The following is a 19488-nucleotide window of genomic DNA, read 5'->3' on the forward strand; positions in this document are numbered from 1 at the left end:
GAGTTACAATGATGCAAATTTGCTTCAATTTGTAAGAACAGCTTTTTTTCTAAATATATTTTTGTAATGAATCAAAAATGTATTTATCTATATTTTACAGGTATTTAGGAATTATAATCAATGCTTTTTATGAGTTAAAAATATATTTATAACTGTAAATTTTCAAAACTTACCATATTATATGCTGACACAATAAAAACCAATTTTCATCTGATCACACGGGACTTTGCAATCATTCTAAAGGAACATTCTGATTGGTCTACAAATTTGCTTCAACGTGACTGGTAGGCTAAGAAATTTATTTTTTTCTGTTTTAAAGCCAGTACCAGTTACAAAGCAGATCTGCTTTCAGGTGATCGAAAGGGTTAATGAAATGAGTACCTCTTCCAATATAAATAATAAAATTGTACCGGTATCTGGATGTAGATTCACATAACATAGATTTTCACACCAAAACGAGACCGTTTGAGAGGAATGTATTGTTTCCACAAAAGCATTGAAAAGCATAAGACTCTTGTCTACTGCTATATTTCTTTCTGGGATATAAAAATATGCCAATTTTGTATTTAAATTTATTACTATTGGCCAAATTTAGTTTTGAATTTTAGTGGGTTGTTGGATTATAGGTGTCATTATTGTTGAAATTAAATTTTTCTTTATTTGTAAAAATCTATTTTTTGATATCAATTAACTAAAAGTTTCCACGAGAAATGTTTCATTAATGGATGAATACTTCCTCTCATTTAGTTTATACAGAATTCCCCTAATTACACATGGTCAGAAATAGATAAATATTTTCTATTGTAATGAGTTCCCACTATCAAGTAAGTGAATAATAATAATCTCGAGGAAAGATATAATTATTTCATTATTTTCTTTTGTGTAAAATAAAAAAATAATTAAATTTAAGTAATTTTGCAGCCCATTGAGCATTACAAAATTATATAATGGTGATTTATCAGATTATGCCAAAAATTGTGAATATAATATAAAATTAATAGTTATTAGCACTTAGCCTACATAATGTTAAATTTTAAATACCACTTTTTGATTTCTGATGATGATATTTTCCAAAAAAAATCTCAACGTATTAATCATACTCAGTCAGTTCTTTTAGTGCATTTAAACCCCTATTTTTGTGACCTCAACAAGTTTTGTAACTATACCCAATAGAAGTTTTTGTTTTTGGACTTTTTTTTTCTGGTTCCACATATGAAAATAGCCCAAAGATGAAGAATAATATGATATATTCAAGTATTTTCTTTTGAGTGTATTGCAACGAGCTAAGTTCAAAGTGTACCAAAATGTACAGTACAGTGGATATTTCTTCAGCAAAAATATTTTATAAATAATTTACTTCTCTGTTCATCAAGTAAGTAAATAATTATAATATATTTTTTCAGAGAGTATTACCTCATTGTTTTCTTTTGCATAAAATTAAAGATCAAACTTTTAGATAACCAAATTTGAATTTCCAAATTTATCAGAGTGGATCTGTGGATAGTTTTACAACAGGTAGCAAAGTAAAATCTAGTGACAGTTTTGATGGAAATATTGCTTGTGCAAGAGGATGGTGCCAGATAAGTACAGAAAATCATCATCCTCTTCCTTTGTGTTTTTTTCCAGGACATCCTGGATGTTGTTTTACTTTAAATAATAATTTTGATCCATTGGAATATTTTAGATTATTTACTGATCGAGTTAGTGAATAATAATGTCACAGAAACGTAATCGTTTTGCGATGCAACATCCGCAAACATTCAAAAATCAGTGGCAACTTGCTACAACAGAAAATATTTATCTATTTCTGACTATTTGTATTATTCAGGGAGTTCTCTATAAACTGGATGGGGGATGTATCTGTCCACGAATGAAATATTTCTCATGCCAGTTTTTAGTAAATTGATGTCAAAAAACAGATCCTTACAAATAAAGAAAGATTTACATTACAGCAATAATGACAGATGATTCGACAATCCATTCCAATTTGAACTTAAATAAAATTTGACCAATAGTAATAAATTTAAATACAAAATTTTCATGTCTTCGTATCCCAGAAAGAAATATAGCAATAGACAAGAGTCTTTTGCTTTTCAAGGGTCGTCTTTCATGGAAAAAATTGGAAAAGGGAGAGACAGTGGCAACGTTCCCTCTAATTTTTTTTGTAGCTGAGCAGAACACGTACTTTTCTGTGCACACACGCTTTTCTGAGCAATCCTATAGACAATCCTATGATTTTTTTTTAAAAACTAAAATAATTAATTATGAAGTGCAGATTAAAATTCATTTCATTATAAAAAACTTTTATTAATGTAAATTATTTAGTCACACAACAGTCACAAAGAAATATTTTAATTTTTATGAGTATTTTCACGCTTATCTTTCTTTGAAATCCAGTATTTGTAGACAGATTGAAGATTCATTTCCTCTGCAGAGGAAAGATGCATTCAAATTTTTATTAAATCACATAAATGCTCAAATTTAAGTGTATTTCTGATATTACGCTTAATTGAATTCATAACACTAAATCCATGTTCACAGTCCACTAAATTCTTGAAATATTTCAGTGATATTGATAAGAACTGCTAGATCTTTAAACTCATCATCATTACATACATAATTTAGCACATTAGTGAATGTTTTAATTGAATAATTTTTCAGATATAATGAAATTTAAAATTACGATATTATTATAATATTTTTGAGACAGCACTTTCATTGTTATTGACATTTAAAATTATTGAATCTTTTCTAATCGATTACTTGACATTCTCATTTTCCAAATTCAAAACTTGCTGCATTTGAAATGGCATTAAGGTTAAATGCTTGCCACTTTTTAAACTTATCATCGGGAAATCTGTTGTTTAAATATTACATACACATTCAATAAATGAATAATAGATGCAGTAACAACAACATATCCAACATTTTTACTTTTTCACTCCAATAAATTATGTTTCCAAGGAACTGTGATTTTAATTTATTAAGTTTTTCCTAACATAGTCAAATGCTTCAGCTGTAGTTAGACAACTTTGTTGTAAAAATTTACAAAGAGATGCTAGACCATTTAAAACATCATTAAGTTAATGCCATTTGTTACTGTGGATTTGTCGTTCGTTTAGTAACATATTCACATATGTGAGAAGTGAATTGATAGTTTGATGGTTGACACTAAAAGAAATGAAATTTCTTAACATGATAAATTAATCACATTACTGTTTAGTAAATGAAAACCATTACAGTCGACCCCCCTATAATTACGGTCCCTATAGTTACGATTCCTATAAAACTACGAAAAAATTGCTACCGGTATCCGTAAAAAATAGTAAAAGTTTCCTAGAAACACCTCAAACGTCATCGGGAAGCCGAACTACTTTCCCGCCGTCCGTAGCGCCACGCTACGGAGAGATTTCTATCGTCTGGACAGTATTATATAAATTATATATAAATTAGGTACTGTACATATAATTATATATTAATTATATATAAATTAGGTACTGTATATATAATTATATATTAACTTATTGTAACTTTGTTATAATTAAATATATAATTTCCGCCGTCTAGCGTGGCGCCACGCTACGGAGATTTTTACGCTAACTATCGTCTGTCAGTATGTAAATTAGGTACCGTAAGTCTAATACAGTACTGTAATTTTATACATTTCTTGTGAAAGAAACATTTCTTATTCAACGGCGATTAAAATTATTTATATTAATGATGTCTCCGAAGTTCAACGAAGTTTTCACAGAAAAATAAGTTGTTAGAAATCGGCCGCTCTTTGCTGAGCTGTTCCGCGACGAAAACAATGTTGAGCAATGGCAATGTCGAATGGTGACACTCGGTAAGTAATCCTACAATTTTTTGTTTATAGCGTAGTTTATACGGATTATTCCCAAAAAATATATACGTATTTTGGAAATGTTGAGTCGGATTAGTCTAGAATCGATTAATTTTATGGAAGAAAATCTTTCAAACAGCCGTAGTCCGTAAACTTGACACGTGTCGGGTTGTGATTGGAAGGATTCGTAAGAAAGCGGATTCCTAGAGAATGGAACGTATCTCTATCTTATAGGGGGGTCGACTGTACTCACATTTAAAACATACTTCCATACGAAATATTATCTTTTATCAATGATTTAATGTATTTATTTGAAATATATATATCAATAATGAAGTAGCAGATGGAGTGAGAATTCAGTAAACAACAGTCAAATCAGTGTGCATGCTTGCCTGCACAGCACATAATTCTCATGTAGCTGTGCAGCTTAGAGAGAATGTTGGACAGTAGCAATACAGAGAGGTAAAGTAATGAATTTAAAATGAACCTGTTATTTTACAGGATTGTGGATTGTAGAGAGTACAAGTAAGAAAAGAAATGCATGATGATAGAGTAGAAATGAAGCCGTAGGTTATTGACTACAATGATACAACGTGGTGAGAAGAGGGGAAGAAATAATATAGAAAATATTTTTATTCCGAATCCATGTCTTTTATTCTTTACTTCACAACTGGGTGCATAGGTAGACACTGGGCATCTTTAACATCATTCTTTATTTAGGAATATCGTATCTTACACACCAAAACAAGTATCAGTATAAGATATTCTTAAATAAAGAATAATTTTAAAGATGCCCAGTGTCTACTTATGCACCCAGTTGTGAAGTAAAGAATAAAAAAAAAAGTATTTTTTTTTAATTTAGTAGATATTTGTACAATACATTTGTTGTATAAGAAAAATGGTGGCAAAAGGGAAAATTTATCTTTTAGAATGAAACTTACTGAACAGCTATTAGAGGAGTAATACACTAAAACGAGGATAAGGAAACAAGGTGTGCCGAGAACACTAGGTGCACTTAGACTTACAGAAAGACATTTTCAGGACTTTGTTCTGCCAATAGATAAAACAGCAGCTCCCACTACATGCTGTGCTGTATGTTGCAAAATACATGACAAGATAGGGAAATACATAGGAAAGAAACACTACTGCACATTGGGTTATGTGCAGTACTGTATTTCAATATATACCATACTGCAGTAAATTTTTAACTTCGATTTTATTTTTATTTATTATGTTTTGTAATTATGTCTGTATATGCCTACAACATTATCATAATTACATAATATAAAAAATAAAATATAAAGCTACAACAACTGCCATATGATTTTGGGCTAAATATCAGCTACAATAATTGTAAATTATTCATAAATTTGACCAAAGAGGGAGTCGTTAGGTGCCATCTCATATTACATTTAATAATTAATCTAATATTACTTATTTGTATTTGTAAATTTTCGTCCGAATGATAATTATATTATTAGTTTCTGAAGATAAAAGTTTTTGGGCAGACTTTGTCTTCAGAAACTAATAATATAATTACCATTTGAATGAAAATTTACAAATGAAAGTTCTGCAATGTGTTGTCACCAGGGGGCAGCTTTTTTAAATCTACATTTTTCAGCACTCTTCTCGAGGAGATAAAAGCCGTAATGCCCCCCAAGAAGGTATGGATGGAAGCAAGCAAGACGTCTGTACTCATTACAATAGAAAATATTTATCTATTTCTGACCATGTGTAATTAGGGGAATTCTGTATAAACTAAATGAGAGGAAGTATTCATCCATTAATGAAACATTTCTCGTGGAAACTTTTAGTTAATTGATATCAAAAAATAGATTTTTACAAATAAAGAAAAATTTAATTTCAACAATAATGACACCTATAATCCAACAACCCACTAAAATTCAAAACTAAATTTGGCCAATAGTAATAAATTTAAATACAAAATTGGCATATTTTTATATCCCAGAAAGAAATATAGCAGTAGACAAGAGTCTTATGCTTTTCAATGCTTTTGTGGAAACAATACATTTCGTAGAAATACTTATCCTTGAATTCTGCACTTGTTAAATTTACATATAGAATTGTATTCTCTGAAATTATATGTATAAGTGTAGAAAACAACTTGAACAAAGTGTGTATATATATATATATATATATATACATATATACAGTGGTGATATTCGAAATATTTAACAAAGGGTTCGCTAACAGAAAATTTTCTTAACAATTTTTTTTTCGCTCAAATGGTGCATTAGCAACATTAGCACAAAAACTGACCTTAAGATACCCCTATAAATAAAAAAGATGCATTTGCAAAATTAAGTCAGTTAAAATTTAACATTTTTTATGCCAGAATTATATATATATATATACATATACACACACACACACATACATACATACATTTATAAATAATAAAAAAGTGTGTTCAAAATAATTTATTTTGTACATACAGTAGAGCCTCGATTATCTGACTCAATTGGGGACTGGGGTTGGTCGGATAATTGAAAAGTCGGATAACCAAAAAGTATGAAAAAATCCATTATTAGTTGTAGTATATTATTATATCCCATGTAATTAGTATATTAGTATATCGCTATTAACCTACTTTGTGTTGAATTTTCATCGATGTTAAGCCTAACAAAATTTTTTTAAATAATAATCGTCGCTATTTTATCGTTAAAAATTAGAAAATTAAGCCTCGTTTAAATACTGGCTTCCTTTCATGGTTGAATGAGTGTTGCCAGCTAAAACACGTAAAAATAATATTAAAGTAGCCAAGACATAGCCAAATAATGTAGCGCCACATCACTAGTGGACATTTGAAATTTACTGACTAGGACGGTCGGTTAATTGGGGGTCGGATAATCGAGGCTCTACTGTATTTTATTATGACACGTGTTCCGCAGCCATCTTGGATTTTCTCGCGTGCGTGGGATTGTGGGATCTCTCTTATGCTGGATCTAGTTTCAAGAACTCTCTTGAGTCGACCGCGATTGAACCTCGTTTCAGTCGAGATTGAAACGGTCAAGGGAGGTCGCACCAAGGCGAACGGGGTATAAGGCTCTAGTTTAGTAGTGTTACAGAGTATAATATGTATATTTTAATATATTTTTTAAAAGAAGCAAAACCACTGAGAAATGTTACGTGTGATTAACAAGGTTTGAAAATGTTAACAACGGGTTCGGCCGAACCTGTGCAAACCCGCTGAATATCACCACTGTATATATACCAGTAATTTTCTTTTGTATGAAAGGTTCTATGCATAGGGAACTATAATCGTTATCTACAAATAACCTATGGTCTTTATTAAATAACTTATCCATGAAAGACAACACCATTTTTGTTGATTTGTTCTGAGTTGATATGTCTAATCCTTGGATGCTGTTTTTTTTACATCAGTGTCGCTTTCTGTGTATATTATCACATTGTAGATGTAACCTGACAAGGACACTCAAGGTTGGAATGACTCCATGCCAAAATGGGTTTTTTTTTTGAAGTTTCCACTGTAATTTTTCTTTCCATAATAGTAAGCTTTCGTCATGTTTGTGCCAGGAGTGTACACTGACTGTCATTTTCTAAGAGTCAAAAACAGGTTTTAATTTAAACTGTCGTTTGTTGTTGCTGTTGGGTCAAAAAGTGAGTTATTATTAAAATGTAAAATTTTCTCAATACTCAAATTCAAATCAAACTTTATTTAGCAGTAAGAAATTTTCCCTGTTGCTGGGGGAAGTACATTTTAAATTAGTACAATACTACTTATTGAAAGTTCATAACTGTACAATAGTTATATATAGTTAATTACATTTTAGTTTTACTTTGATATATTTTAACATTGAATTAAATTACAATTCACTTTTAGGATTAATAGTAGTAATAATACAAGAATATATAAAGTAAACAATATTCCTTTTTCTAATTTAGTTTGATAAGTTTAGTTAATGAACATTTTTTTTTTATGCTTTGATAAAAAAAAATTATAGCATAATATTATATCTGTTGCTAGACTATCCACTATGATTATTTGTTTGTAATAATCTGCTTATTGTTGTATTTGACATTTTAACATATAAGGACGAGTTATTTTTCACATTTTATTACAGTTATACTTATGCAGCGATGTTCTAGTTGATCATTATTTTAGTCATTATTAGTTTTCAAGCTTATTTAGTAAGTTTAGTATTCCAATTTTTTAATACATTTGGTAACGTAATTATATATTTTATATACCTCTAATTTATTCATATTGTTTTGTTTATTCTTATAATTATGAGAGGAATCATCTTGAAGAATTCATGTATATTTGATAGATTCTGACATTCTAAAAGTAGATATTCCATTGAAAAGTCTTTAGTTTTGCACCATGGACATTGATTACTTGAAAAATCTAATTTTCTCAATACTTAAAATTGATTTCTTGTCATGCTCTAAAAAAAGGGTGTTTGTAGAATTTAATGTCTGCAGAAAAATGATGAATTGGTTGGTTTCTGTAATATTCCCTGTAAAATTATTAAGCATTAAAAAATTTGATTTCTTCCTATTGGTTTCTTTCCAGTCCTAAAAAACAATATAAGTTACTATTTTTTAATAAAAATTGAAGACAAAAACTGCCCAAAAAGGGATCACTATTTATTTTGTGTTCCAAGACTATACACTTATAATCAATAAAGTAAGGTACTATTTTATTAATTATATAAATTTTCTATATTTGATATATACCTGATCTCTGCTTCTATGTTTTATAAGAGATGACCTTCTCTTGAATACATTGTTTGGCAAACATTTATTTGATCAGTGATGTGTTTAGTAAACTCATCATAAAAAAAATATTCAAATACAGTCAACACTGTTGATGATACTGTTTTATATGAATTCCATGTTGTACAAGTCACTTAGATTTTACAAATACATGAGCGTTCACAGCCTGGCACATATATTTGTAAAACCTAAGTGACTCGTACAACATGGAATTCATATAAAACAGAATTATCAACAGTGTTATAGGGGTCAACTGTATCTGGAGCATGGTTGATTTTTCACCAAAATCAACAAGCAATTCTTTTAAAATTGTAGAAAATGTTTTGTATATGTAATATTCTGACTATATATAGGATGTTGAATCTGTATAGACAAAGTACTACAAAGTATGCTGGATTATTGGACAATGCACTATAAACCTTTAAAAGGTACTATACTGCTTATCCTTGGGAGCAGACAAAGTTTATATGCTCAGGATTTATAGGGCCTTTGCTGCTCTAAGCTGGATTATGGATGCATTGAGTATGGCTCTGCGCGAGAATCTACTCTTTGGATGCTGGATCCAATCCACCATGAAGCATTGCATTTGTGCACTGGTGCTTTTCGAACTTCTCCTGTGCAAAGTTTGTATGTGGAAACTTATGAGTGTTCATCTTTGAGGAGAGAATAGTTGTCTCTGTTTTATTATATTAAACAGAAATCTCAGATTCTGCAGTTTATCATATAGTATATGATACTCAGCTGTAAAATTATTTGTTGCTCACCCAAGCTGTGTCCCTACATTCAACATTAGAATGGAGAATGTAACCAGCACGATTGACCTGGAAATGGGCAACATTTCACAGGCTGAGATTGATAGTATACCATCTTGGTCAACTCCTGAGATAAATATTGACCTTGGCTTAAAGCAATTTCATAAGGAATCCATCCCAGACTATATCTACAGACAGCACTTTGCAGAAATTCAACATCGTAACAGGAATTTAATTTCCATTTATACTGATGGATCTAAATCGGATGACTACGTTGGCTTAGCCTTTGTCTGCTGGAATGAAATCATGTCAAAACAAATAGCACTGAATTCTTCCATTTTCACTGCAGAGCTGCAGGCTATTTATTTAGCCTTAAAGTATGTAATCAGAAAGGGTCATCATCGCTGCATCATTAACACTGACTCAGTTAGTACACTTCAGGCTTTGATTTTGTGTGAATCTAGTTCTCACTCCATAGTGATTAAAATCCGTAAACTGTCACTGTCTTACTGTGAGTAATTTCTGTGTAAAATTTTGTTGGGTCCCAGGCCAAATGGGTATAAGAGGGAATGAACAAGCTGATGCATGTGTAAAGTTAGCAAATCCTCCTCAGCATACAATGTCTATTGAAGGAGGTGATTTGAAGTTAGTTGACAAAAACGACTCACAGGGAGATGGCAAAATGTGAAATACAGAAGTCCACAACAGACTATTGATAAATGAGTTTATAATTATGATACAAAATTGGACATGTTAGAAACTCAGACAGGAGATATGATGTTATTTTCACTCATTTGAGAATTGGACATACTTGGTTGACTCATCAATACCTTTTGAAGGGTGGTGAGCAGCCAGTACGCCAGTATTGCAACTGTTCTCTTACTTTTTTTATTTTACATTTTAGTAGAGCACTCCCACTGACCTGTAGCATTAAATGCTACTGGCTTGAGGTACTCCTCTTTTAATTAACCCTGCTTTGCATATGCACTGTTCTCTTACTATAAAACACATACTGCTTGATTGCTTTGCTTTTGAGATTGGGCGTAGACAGTATTTTGGGACAGGGTGTTTGACAGAGATTCTGGGCCAGAGGCCCAATCATTCAAGAAGAGCATATCTTGTCTGACAGGTCTGCCTGGTGTGCTTCGATCAGTTGACTCCAGGTCGAGGTCAAGAATGACCTAACGACCAGTTGATTGACTTAAATAAAGCCTGATTTGAGCCTCTTGTTTATTTGAAGCTTGGGTGAAAGCAGTGTGTGAATTTTGGATGTTCTGTTGCCCCTCTGCTATCAGCATCACCATTTCTGGCATACAGGTTACTACACACATCAAGCCCATGGATGGGTATTTAGGGGTCCTATTCTGAGCTTTTTTAATTACTCGTCGAGAGCAATGCATGGGACATTTGATAAGTTCGCTTAGCCAAAGGCAGTTAATGAACTTTAGAGAAATCACTATTATGTTCTATACATTAAGTAAGTTTTGCTACAGATAGTTGGTCGAGATGTATCCTGTCCATGTTACCAATAGTTATTATTTTTTAACCAATCACAATTTTGTCAACATTTTATTTTTTCACTTGACTACAACTCTTGATTTTGTAAGCATAGTATGTGGTTTTAGTGTTGTCCTGTATTAGCGTTAGTGAAATAGTTTTGTTTTAAAATGTTGAAGAAAAGACGACAAAGGTAGTGAACTAGAAGTCACCAGTTTGCGATGTTTATTAATTTGATGGAAAACAACTCTGAATTACTGTCTGGGAAGTTAGATGCTTCCTTTTCCATATAAGATCAGCACAAGTTGTGGCAAAAAATAGCCAATTGTTTGAATTGTGATATAAAAAGTTGCAGAAAGATGGCAAAAAGTAAGTGATAGTCATATATTTATATTCAAAACTATCATTTTCATTTATACATATGCAAATGAAACCTATTTCAGAAATAATGTTAATGCTATAGCTATATATTTAAATTTTAACAAGAAAGCAATTAATTATAAATATCCTATATCTCAGCAGATAAGACGATAGTTGAATTATAGAAAAAGGTACCAAAATTTGGGGTTGAGTTATTGGACAGATACAAAAAAAGTTAGATTGAAATTTATATAAATTAAAACTGTTATAGTAAAACGGACAAATTGTAATTATTTACTAGTAGAGAGTAGGCTATGTCTACAAAATACAATAGCCTATATGATGTTTTTGTGAATAGTGAAGGTTATTATCCGAATGCATGAATCAGTGTGAATGCTTGCAAGAATCGCAAGGCAGTGCTGCCAGATGCAAGAAAGTAAAATTTGATGTTTCACAAAATTATGAATAGGACATAATTTCACATATGCTATACAGTGTTGTTAACCAGATGATCATTGCTGATCTAAACTAATTCTTAGGCAGTTGATAGTTTGGAGGTCATCTTATAGGACAGCTATATGCTAAAAGTATGAAACTTTAACAAAAATTTATACCTTATTTTAGCTGAAGGTCGTCTTATCTGCTGAGATATACAGTAGTTAAGGTAATTATTTTTAAGCAATACAACAACAAAGTTTATTAATACTCTTTGCAATTGCTTATGAAGTAAAATCATTCTTACACCAAAAGACACCATGTTATTTTCACTTTTGTTATGTTTCTAACAGAAGCTCAAAAGTGATTGATAGCCAAGTGTGATAACTAAGATTTTGTTATCAGAACCGAAAACGAAATGTACGATTTGGAATAGCATTTTCACAGTTTATTAAACACGAATTACTTGATTCCAATAGAAACTGGTTTTTATTGTATTTGTTTGCTTGAAGATACTACTCAGAATAGGTCCCAGATTCTAGGAATGGTAAAGAACTTACTAAACCAACTCTGGGAGGTCCCCTCACTATGGACAGGAACCTACATCAAGGGGCTTTTACTATAGATCTTGTCGAAATCTATATTGATCAATTCAAACATTAAATATTCCTGAGATGAAAGTGATTCAGTTAACAAGGTTTTTCAATTTTGGATTTTAGTGCCAATGTTCCTTATTGATAGTGTGAGATCAATGTAACTTTCCCCCTGGTGAGAGCAAAATGTTTGGGGGCCAGGCCCATTTTGTAAAATTAAATCATTATCGTAAATAGACTCAAGTAATCACCTCGATTCTGAAAACTGTCATACGAAATAGGAGAGAGCACATTACTATCTAATCTGATGATAAATGTAAGATTAAATGCTTCCTATTAATTTTGAAAGGGCCAAAAGTTGCACTTTGATGCTGCTTGATGGTTGTAGATAGGTGAAATTTAGAAAGAATTTTAAGCTAATATGTTGAATTAATTCTGTAGTGGTGAAATCGTCTGACAGGAACGAGGGAGTCAGAAATGTCATGATTAAAGTCATCAATAGCTTATTGCACTTTTATGTGGATGCAATCAAAACTACCAGGAATACCAAGAACTTTATTGGTGGCATAAGGTTTCTGTATAAGTGGCAAGTCAATATCATGATCCACGGCATGCTCTACTAAGTATTTTCAAGATGTGAGAGATTTTTTGAGATGTTGATGATGTCTCTGTCAATGCATCCTCATTTTTTCTTTTTTTTATTTTGAAAATTTTCTACAAAGAACAATTAATTTTGGAATTAATGATGTGTTGTTCTCCTCTTAAAATTTGAAAATGATCAATATGGCACAAAATATTAAAGACAAAATCAGACAAAATGCTATTTCTGCAATCATTTATATATATATATAATTCATTATTGATTAATTAGAAGGATACTGAGTGCACGGTTGCAGTAGATGACCTATCTAAATTAATTTGTATGATATTTATATCCATTATTGGGAAGTGTTGGCCCTGCTGATGTCACAGTGGAACTGGTATACTGGGAAAGACCTATCCCTCACACTGTGATTTACATTTACACATTCCTCCTTATGTTTCCTCGTTTTATTATATCTTAAACAGTTGATGCACTTTAAAGTGCTCCCTTTTAACCTTGCATTTGCTGGAGAGGTGATGCTGAGAACATTTGGGGGAATGTTGTTCTGACATACATTGGCTTTGGAGATGGGTATAAGCTAGGCATTTGTTACAATGCCTGTAGTAACAAAAGTTGTGGACTTTTCTGGATGACCATCTCATGTATAAAATATCCCTGTCTTCATGGAGCCGCCTTTAGTCGGGTGAAATGGTGATAACCCAAGACTGTTTCCTTTTTTTGGCTTCTCTATGGAAAATATATGCCTAATGTGCTGTTCCACATAACCCAGAGAATTGGCTAAGAATTCTTTAATCTCACACTCTTCATGAGACAATTTTACTTTGGGAACACTGTTACCATCTTGTAGCCATAAAGTTTGTAGTGAAACTAAGGGTGTAGCCAGCCAATGTTCCAGGGAGCAAGATGATACAATTCATATCCTCTATCCATTTATATGTAGGTAAAATAAAAACGATTCATAAAGTTTCAATCATTTATTATGTACTGGAGAAGAAAGATCTTTATTAAAACATTTTTTTTTTACATTTAAAAGAAGCCTAAGAAGATTATTTTAATTAAAGCATAATATTCCTGGATTTTGGTGAATTTTTCTACTACTTTATTATTAAAATCCTTTATGATGTCATTGATAATTTTTCTATGGACACTTATTGTTGCAAGTTCATTGAGGCGACTTATCACCATTGTACTTCTTAGGCAGGTTTTAATTTGTCTCGGGCTGCTAAAGGATTTCTCTAAGCTAAAATGAAAAGGTTTTTTAATTTGTCTTGAATATGAAACTTCATAAAAAAAACATAGCATTGTGGAATATTTGCCCATTCTTGACTCCTAAAAATAATCGTGGTTTGGGACATACGTTTAGTTGGCACCACTTTTGTCACTTCCATCTTGTAGATAGTAGTAAGTTGCCTGGCCCAAGGGAATTAGGTAATGATCCAAGTGCAAGTCCAAGTCCAAATTAATCAACCTTTGGTGCATCATGTGAGTAGGGTGTTACGACCTTACTATGCTTTTCCAAGAAATATGCGTCGATGCAATAAAAAAAAACATGATCACTGGACATCAAAGATTCTGTGAGATTCCGAACACCCCCCAATTAATTGAAAATTGATATTAAATTCATAAATGTTAGAAATAATATTTCTGATTTAAATGAAAGAATTTTAAGTTAAAAATGAAAGAAACTGGTAAAAGTCGCTTCCTTCTCAACGAAAGTTCAACATCCTTTTTGTTTTCCCTTATCTTCATAAATTTTGAGTCACATACAGTCCACCCCTCTGTAAATCCCCACTCTTCCTAAATACGTGGGTATAATACAATTCTCTCATTGGAGAAAATCATCAAAAAAGGAGATTCTTTAGTGTTATTTGGGGAGTACGCCAAGAAATTTGATAGGAGAAGGACGTATTCCATATCATCTCCCCACAGCCAACGCCCATAATCGACTCCATAGTTTATACAAAGTTTGTTATTTAAGTTACTAAGTAGAAGAAAATGTTTATTGAAGTGCCACCAAAGCATTAACAGAAAGGTAAGGACATTATCTAGTGTCAAGGATCCTGGGGAGCAGACAAATGTTCTATGCTCAGGATTTATAGGGCCCTTGTCCGCTCTAAGCTGGACTACGGATGCATTGTTTATGGCTCTGCGCGAGAATCTACTCTTCGGATGCTGGATCCAATCCATCATCAAGCACTGCGTTTGTGCACTGGTGCATTCCGAACTTCCCCTGTCCAAAGTTTGTATGTGGATGCTTATGAGCCTCCACTGTCTCTTAGGAGAGAACAGTTGTCTCTATTTTACTATATAAAGCAGAAATCTAACTCTAAACCTTCAGTCGATTATAGAGTATTAGATACTCAGCTGAAAAGGTTATTTGAAACTCGCCCTAGTTGTGTCCCTACATTCCCCATAAGAACGGAGAATGTGAGTAGCACGATTGACCTTAACACAAGCAACATTTCACAGCTAGAGGTCTGTAGTATATCTCCTTGGTCAACTCCTGTGATAAATGTTGACCTTAGCTTAAAGCAGTTTCCTAAGGAATCCACACCAGACTACGTCTATAGACAGCACTTTGCAGAAATTCAACATTGTGACAGGAATTTAATTCCTATTTATACAGATGGATCTAAATCTGATGATTACGTTGGCTCAGCTTTCGTCTGCCAGGATGAAATTGTGGCAGAACAAATTGCATCAAATTCTTCTATCTTTTCTGCAGAGTTGCATGCTATTTATTTAGCTCTAAAGTATATAAATAGGAAAGGTCATCGTTGCTGTGTTATATACACTGACTCAGTTAGTGCACTTCAGGCTTTGATCTCGTGTGAACCTAGTTCCCACTCCATAGTGATTAAAATTCATAAACTGTTTTGCCATCTTATTGCAAGTAATTTCTTTGTAAAATTTTGTTGGGTCCCAGGCCATGTAGGTATAAAAGGAAATGAAGAAGCGGACGCAGCTGCAAAGGCAGCTAGTCCTTCACAGCATATAATGCCTATTGAAGGAGGTGATTTGAAGCTAGTTGTTAAAAAACGACTAGCAGAGCGATGGCAAAACATGTGGAATGCACAAATCCACAATAAACTACACGAGATCAAGCCGAATATAGAAAATTGGACACGTAATAAACAGTATGACAGGAGATCTGAAGTAATTCTTACTCGTTTGAGAATTGGGCATACTCGGTTGACTCATCTGTACCTTTTGAAGGGTGAAGATCAGCCATTATGCCAATATTGTAACTGTACTGTAAGTGTTAAACACATACTTTACAACTGCATTGCCTCTGAGAGGATACGTAGACAGCATTTTGGAAATGCAAGTTTTAAAGAGATTTTGGGCCAGAGGCCAAATCTTGATAAGATACTGAACTTTTTGAAAGTCGTAAATATTTATAAAGAAATTTAATTAATTATTTATATATTTATTTATTTATTTATTATATGCTTATATCTATTTTGTTGTTTTGTTTGTTTGTTTCTATTTACGTTTTTGTGTCATATTTATATTTTGTGTAATATATATTTAGTTTTGTTATATTTTACTTTTTGTCATGGCGCAGCATGGCCTAAAGGGCCCTTGCGCCAAAAAACCTTAACCAACCAACCAACCGTCAAGGACCTGACTTGGTCTAGAACTTGCCGTCTGGATCTATTTCACTTTATGAAAGGCCTTCCTTAAAAAAATAAGTGAGCCAATCTAATGATTGTGTGTCAGTAAGTGACATAGGACAAAATTCTATGCCCCTGATTTCTTACAATTCCAATATGATAAAAGTCATACTTTAAGAAACAAAATTAATAATGTGTATAATGTTAAGATTCCTGTGGATTCCGGGGAACAAAATCACAAAAGGACATCGCCCGACGTCTTCCTGTTGTCTTAAGCCAGGAATGCACATGCGTAAAATTGTGTGGCTGAAAACTGAATCAGAAATCAGCTTTCAGTTCAGTTTCTGTTTTACGCCTTTGTCAGAACACACATACGTAAAAATTTTGGCCAAATAGGAAACGGAAATGTAACGTCGTCATATATAGTTTAGTAAAATGGCGCCGTCGGTATCTGACGCTGTTATTTGTTGGTGGTTGTATTCTACTCAATCATTGATGATTTTAAGAAATGATTTTATTAAAAAATGCCAAAAGAGACGCTGGTGGGATAGAAAGCTATTTCGAGGGCATGATTTACATGGATTTAATAATTCATTGATTTCGGAACTACAATTTAACAATCGAGAATACTATATATAGTAAGTGGATTGTATTTTTTTACATATTGGTTTTTGAGGTTATTTCAAAATAATAAATTTTAAAATCTTCAGATTTCTGAGAATATCACCAGAATTATTCGAATATTTACTGTAAAAAATAGAGAGAAATATAACTAAGAAAAATACACGATGGAGAGAAGCGATATCTGCTAGACAGATTATCAGTAACATTACAGTTTGTTAATCTTTCATACTTTGTAAAATTAGTAAGGTCTTTAGTATACTTTTATCATAAAACATAATTTTTTAGATTTCTTGCTACAGGTGAGACATTTCGGAGCCTCAGTTTCTCATTTATAATAGGACAATCGACAATTACTAAAATAATCGAAGAAACTACGAAGGTATAAATTAAAATTATTAAATTTGAATAGCAATTAACTTATAAATTGCTATTATTTTTATCATAGGTTATTTGGAACAATTTAAAGAATGATTATATGAAAATGCCAGATTATGAAAACGAATGGAAAGCAATTGCTAAAGGCTTTGAATCTCGTTGGCAGCTACCACATTGTTACGGGAGCATTGATGGCAAGCATATACTAGTTCAGTGCCCAAAAAACAGTGGAAGCTTAAATTATAATTATAAAGGATCATTTAGCAAACGTTTTTTAGCTGTGACTGATTATGAATACAAATTTATTTCAGTCGAGTTTTGTTTCACGGGTGGTGAAAGTGATGGTGGGATTTTTCAAAGAAGTTCTTTTGCAAAAAAGCTTTTAGAAGAAAAATTAAATCTTCCAAATGAAAATAAATTATTAAATTCTAATAAAGTATTCCCATATTTCTTTGGAGATGAAGCTTTTCCTCTTAAAATTTAATGAGACTTTATCCAACGAGATCAGCTTTCACTCATCCCCAAAAACTGTTTAACTATTGCCTAAGTAGAGCTTGAAGAATAGTAGAAAATGCTTTTGGAATTCTGTCGGTGCGCTTTAGAATTTTTAAAAGACCACTCAATTATAGTGAGAAAACAATAGAAAAAATAGTTGCTGCTGCCCTTGTTTTACACAATTTTTTATTGACAGAAAATGCAAGTATTTACAATCCCCCAGNCGTCTAGTGAAAGAGGTTTTTGGGTTTTCTTCATGTGTTTAACGTATAAGCAGTTTTCATAGAAAGTCTCCTTTAAATTAATTAATATCGCCCGTGGATTGCGTTGCCGTATGAAATTAACCCAAAGCTAAAAATCTAAAAAAGTCCTCCTAGTGTCATCGGAGAGAAAAGTTCAAGAGAGAAAATACACCTTCCACAAAAAATAATAGCATTTAGTACAGGTAACCCTCGTATAACACGGGAGTTACGTTTCAGAAAATTGCCGTGTTATACGAAACAAAGAACTAGTGCGAAAAGGGGGGTTAGATTACAAAAATTAAAAAAACATGTTGTTAAATCCTTATTTAAATCGGATTTAGTATTCGTTCTTTTCATAGGTAAAATACTTATTTATTATTTAAGTAAATATTTTACCAGAGGATTATTCATCCTATATGATGATCTCAGCATGAGCATCATCAACTGGTAACAGTTTTTGGGTGCGTTCGTTAATAGCGGTCGCTCTGCAACGGGAGTGCACCGCTGTTTGTAGGCATTTCGGAACGACGGTGAAAGAAAGATGGCGGCGCCCGCACTATCGATAGTATCGTGTAGAGGACTCTATAATTCTAAAATGAGCTTTTAGAGGCAAAAGAAGGGTCCCAATTGTAAAATTTAACCATTAAATGGATTATTTGTTGAAAGAGCATTCAAAGTAGCCAAGAAAACAATTAGAATGCTCGCGCGGAGTTTCGCGGAGGTATAAAAGAACGCACCCTTTATTGCATTATACAGTATTTATTGCATTACTATACGAAAGTTTTACCCAATTCCCGAACCGTGTTAGAGTAAACCCGTGCTATAAAAGCACCGTGTTATAGGGGGGATGTTCCCAATTCTCGAACCGTGTTAGAGTGAATTCGTGCTATAGAAGTGCCGTGTTATACGAGGGTTACCTGTATTCCTATTTATATGTTTTCATTTCTCATAGCACAATTTTCTTTATTTTTTAGCTTAAATTACATTTAATTATTAGGTAAATATTTTATTTATTTGCTTTTAGTTTTGAAATTAAGGTAATTTGATACCAGAAAAACTAATTCATTAAATTCAATTAATTTATATTTTTGATAAATAATCATAAAATTTTAGAGAAAAACAAAAAATATAGGCCTATACAATGAAGAATTTGATTATTTGAAAATATCAAATAACAAACATATGAAAAAACTATAAATTAGTAGTGTTTTATTGTGTAATTTCCCATTTTAAATATATAAGGTAGTATCTGTAAGTATGGCAAATCTTTGTAAACTTATCATAAATTCGTC

The 19488-nt window shown here is 32.1% G+C and overlaps 1 protein-coding gene across 1 annotated transcript in view; it reads right to left on the bottom strand.

Moving 5' to 3' along the window:
• Nucleotides 1-9255, bottom strand: part of LOC111618738 — a 29372-nt gene extending 20117 nt beyond the window's left edge. Inside the window, exon 1 of the mRNA XM_023360304.1 lies at nucleotides 9149-9255. Coding sequence (XP_023216072.1) covers nucleotides 9149-9255 — 107 coding nt within the window. The remainder of the gene's footprint in view (nucleotides 1-9148) is intronic.
• Nucleotides 9256-19488: the final 10233 nt, after the last annotated feature.

This window comes from Centruroides sculpturatus, unplaced genomic scaffold (assembly GCF_000671375.1).
Source record: "Centruroides sculpturatus isolate CEXI.00-Female unplaced genomic scaffold, Cexi_2.0 scaffold236, whole genome shotgun sequence".
NCBI classification, from domain to species: domain Eukaryota; kingdom Metazoa; phylum Arthropoda; class Arachnida; order Scorpiones; family Buthidae; genus Centruroides; species Centruroides sculpturatus.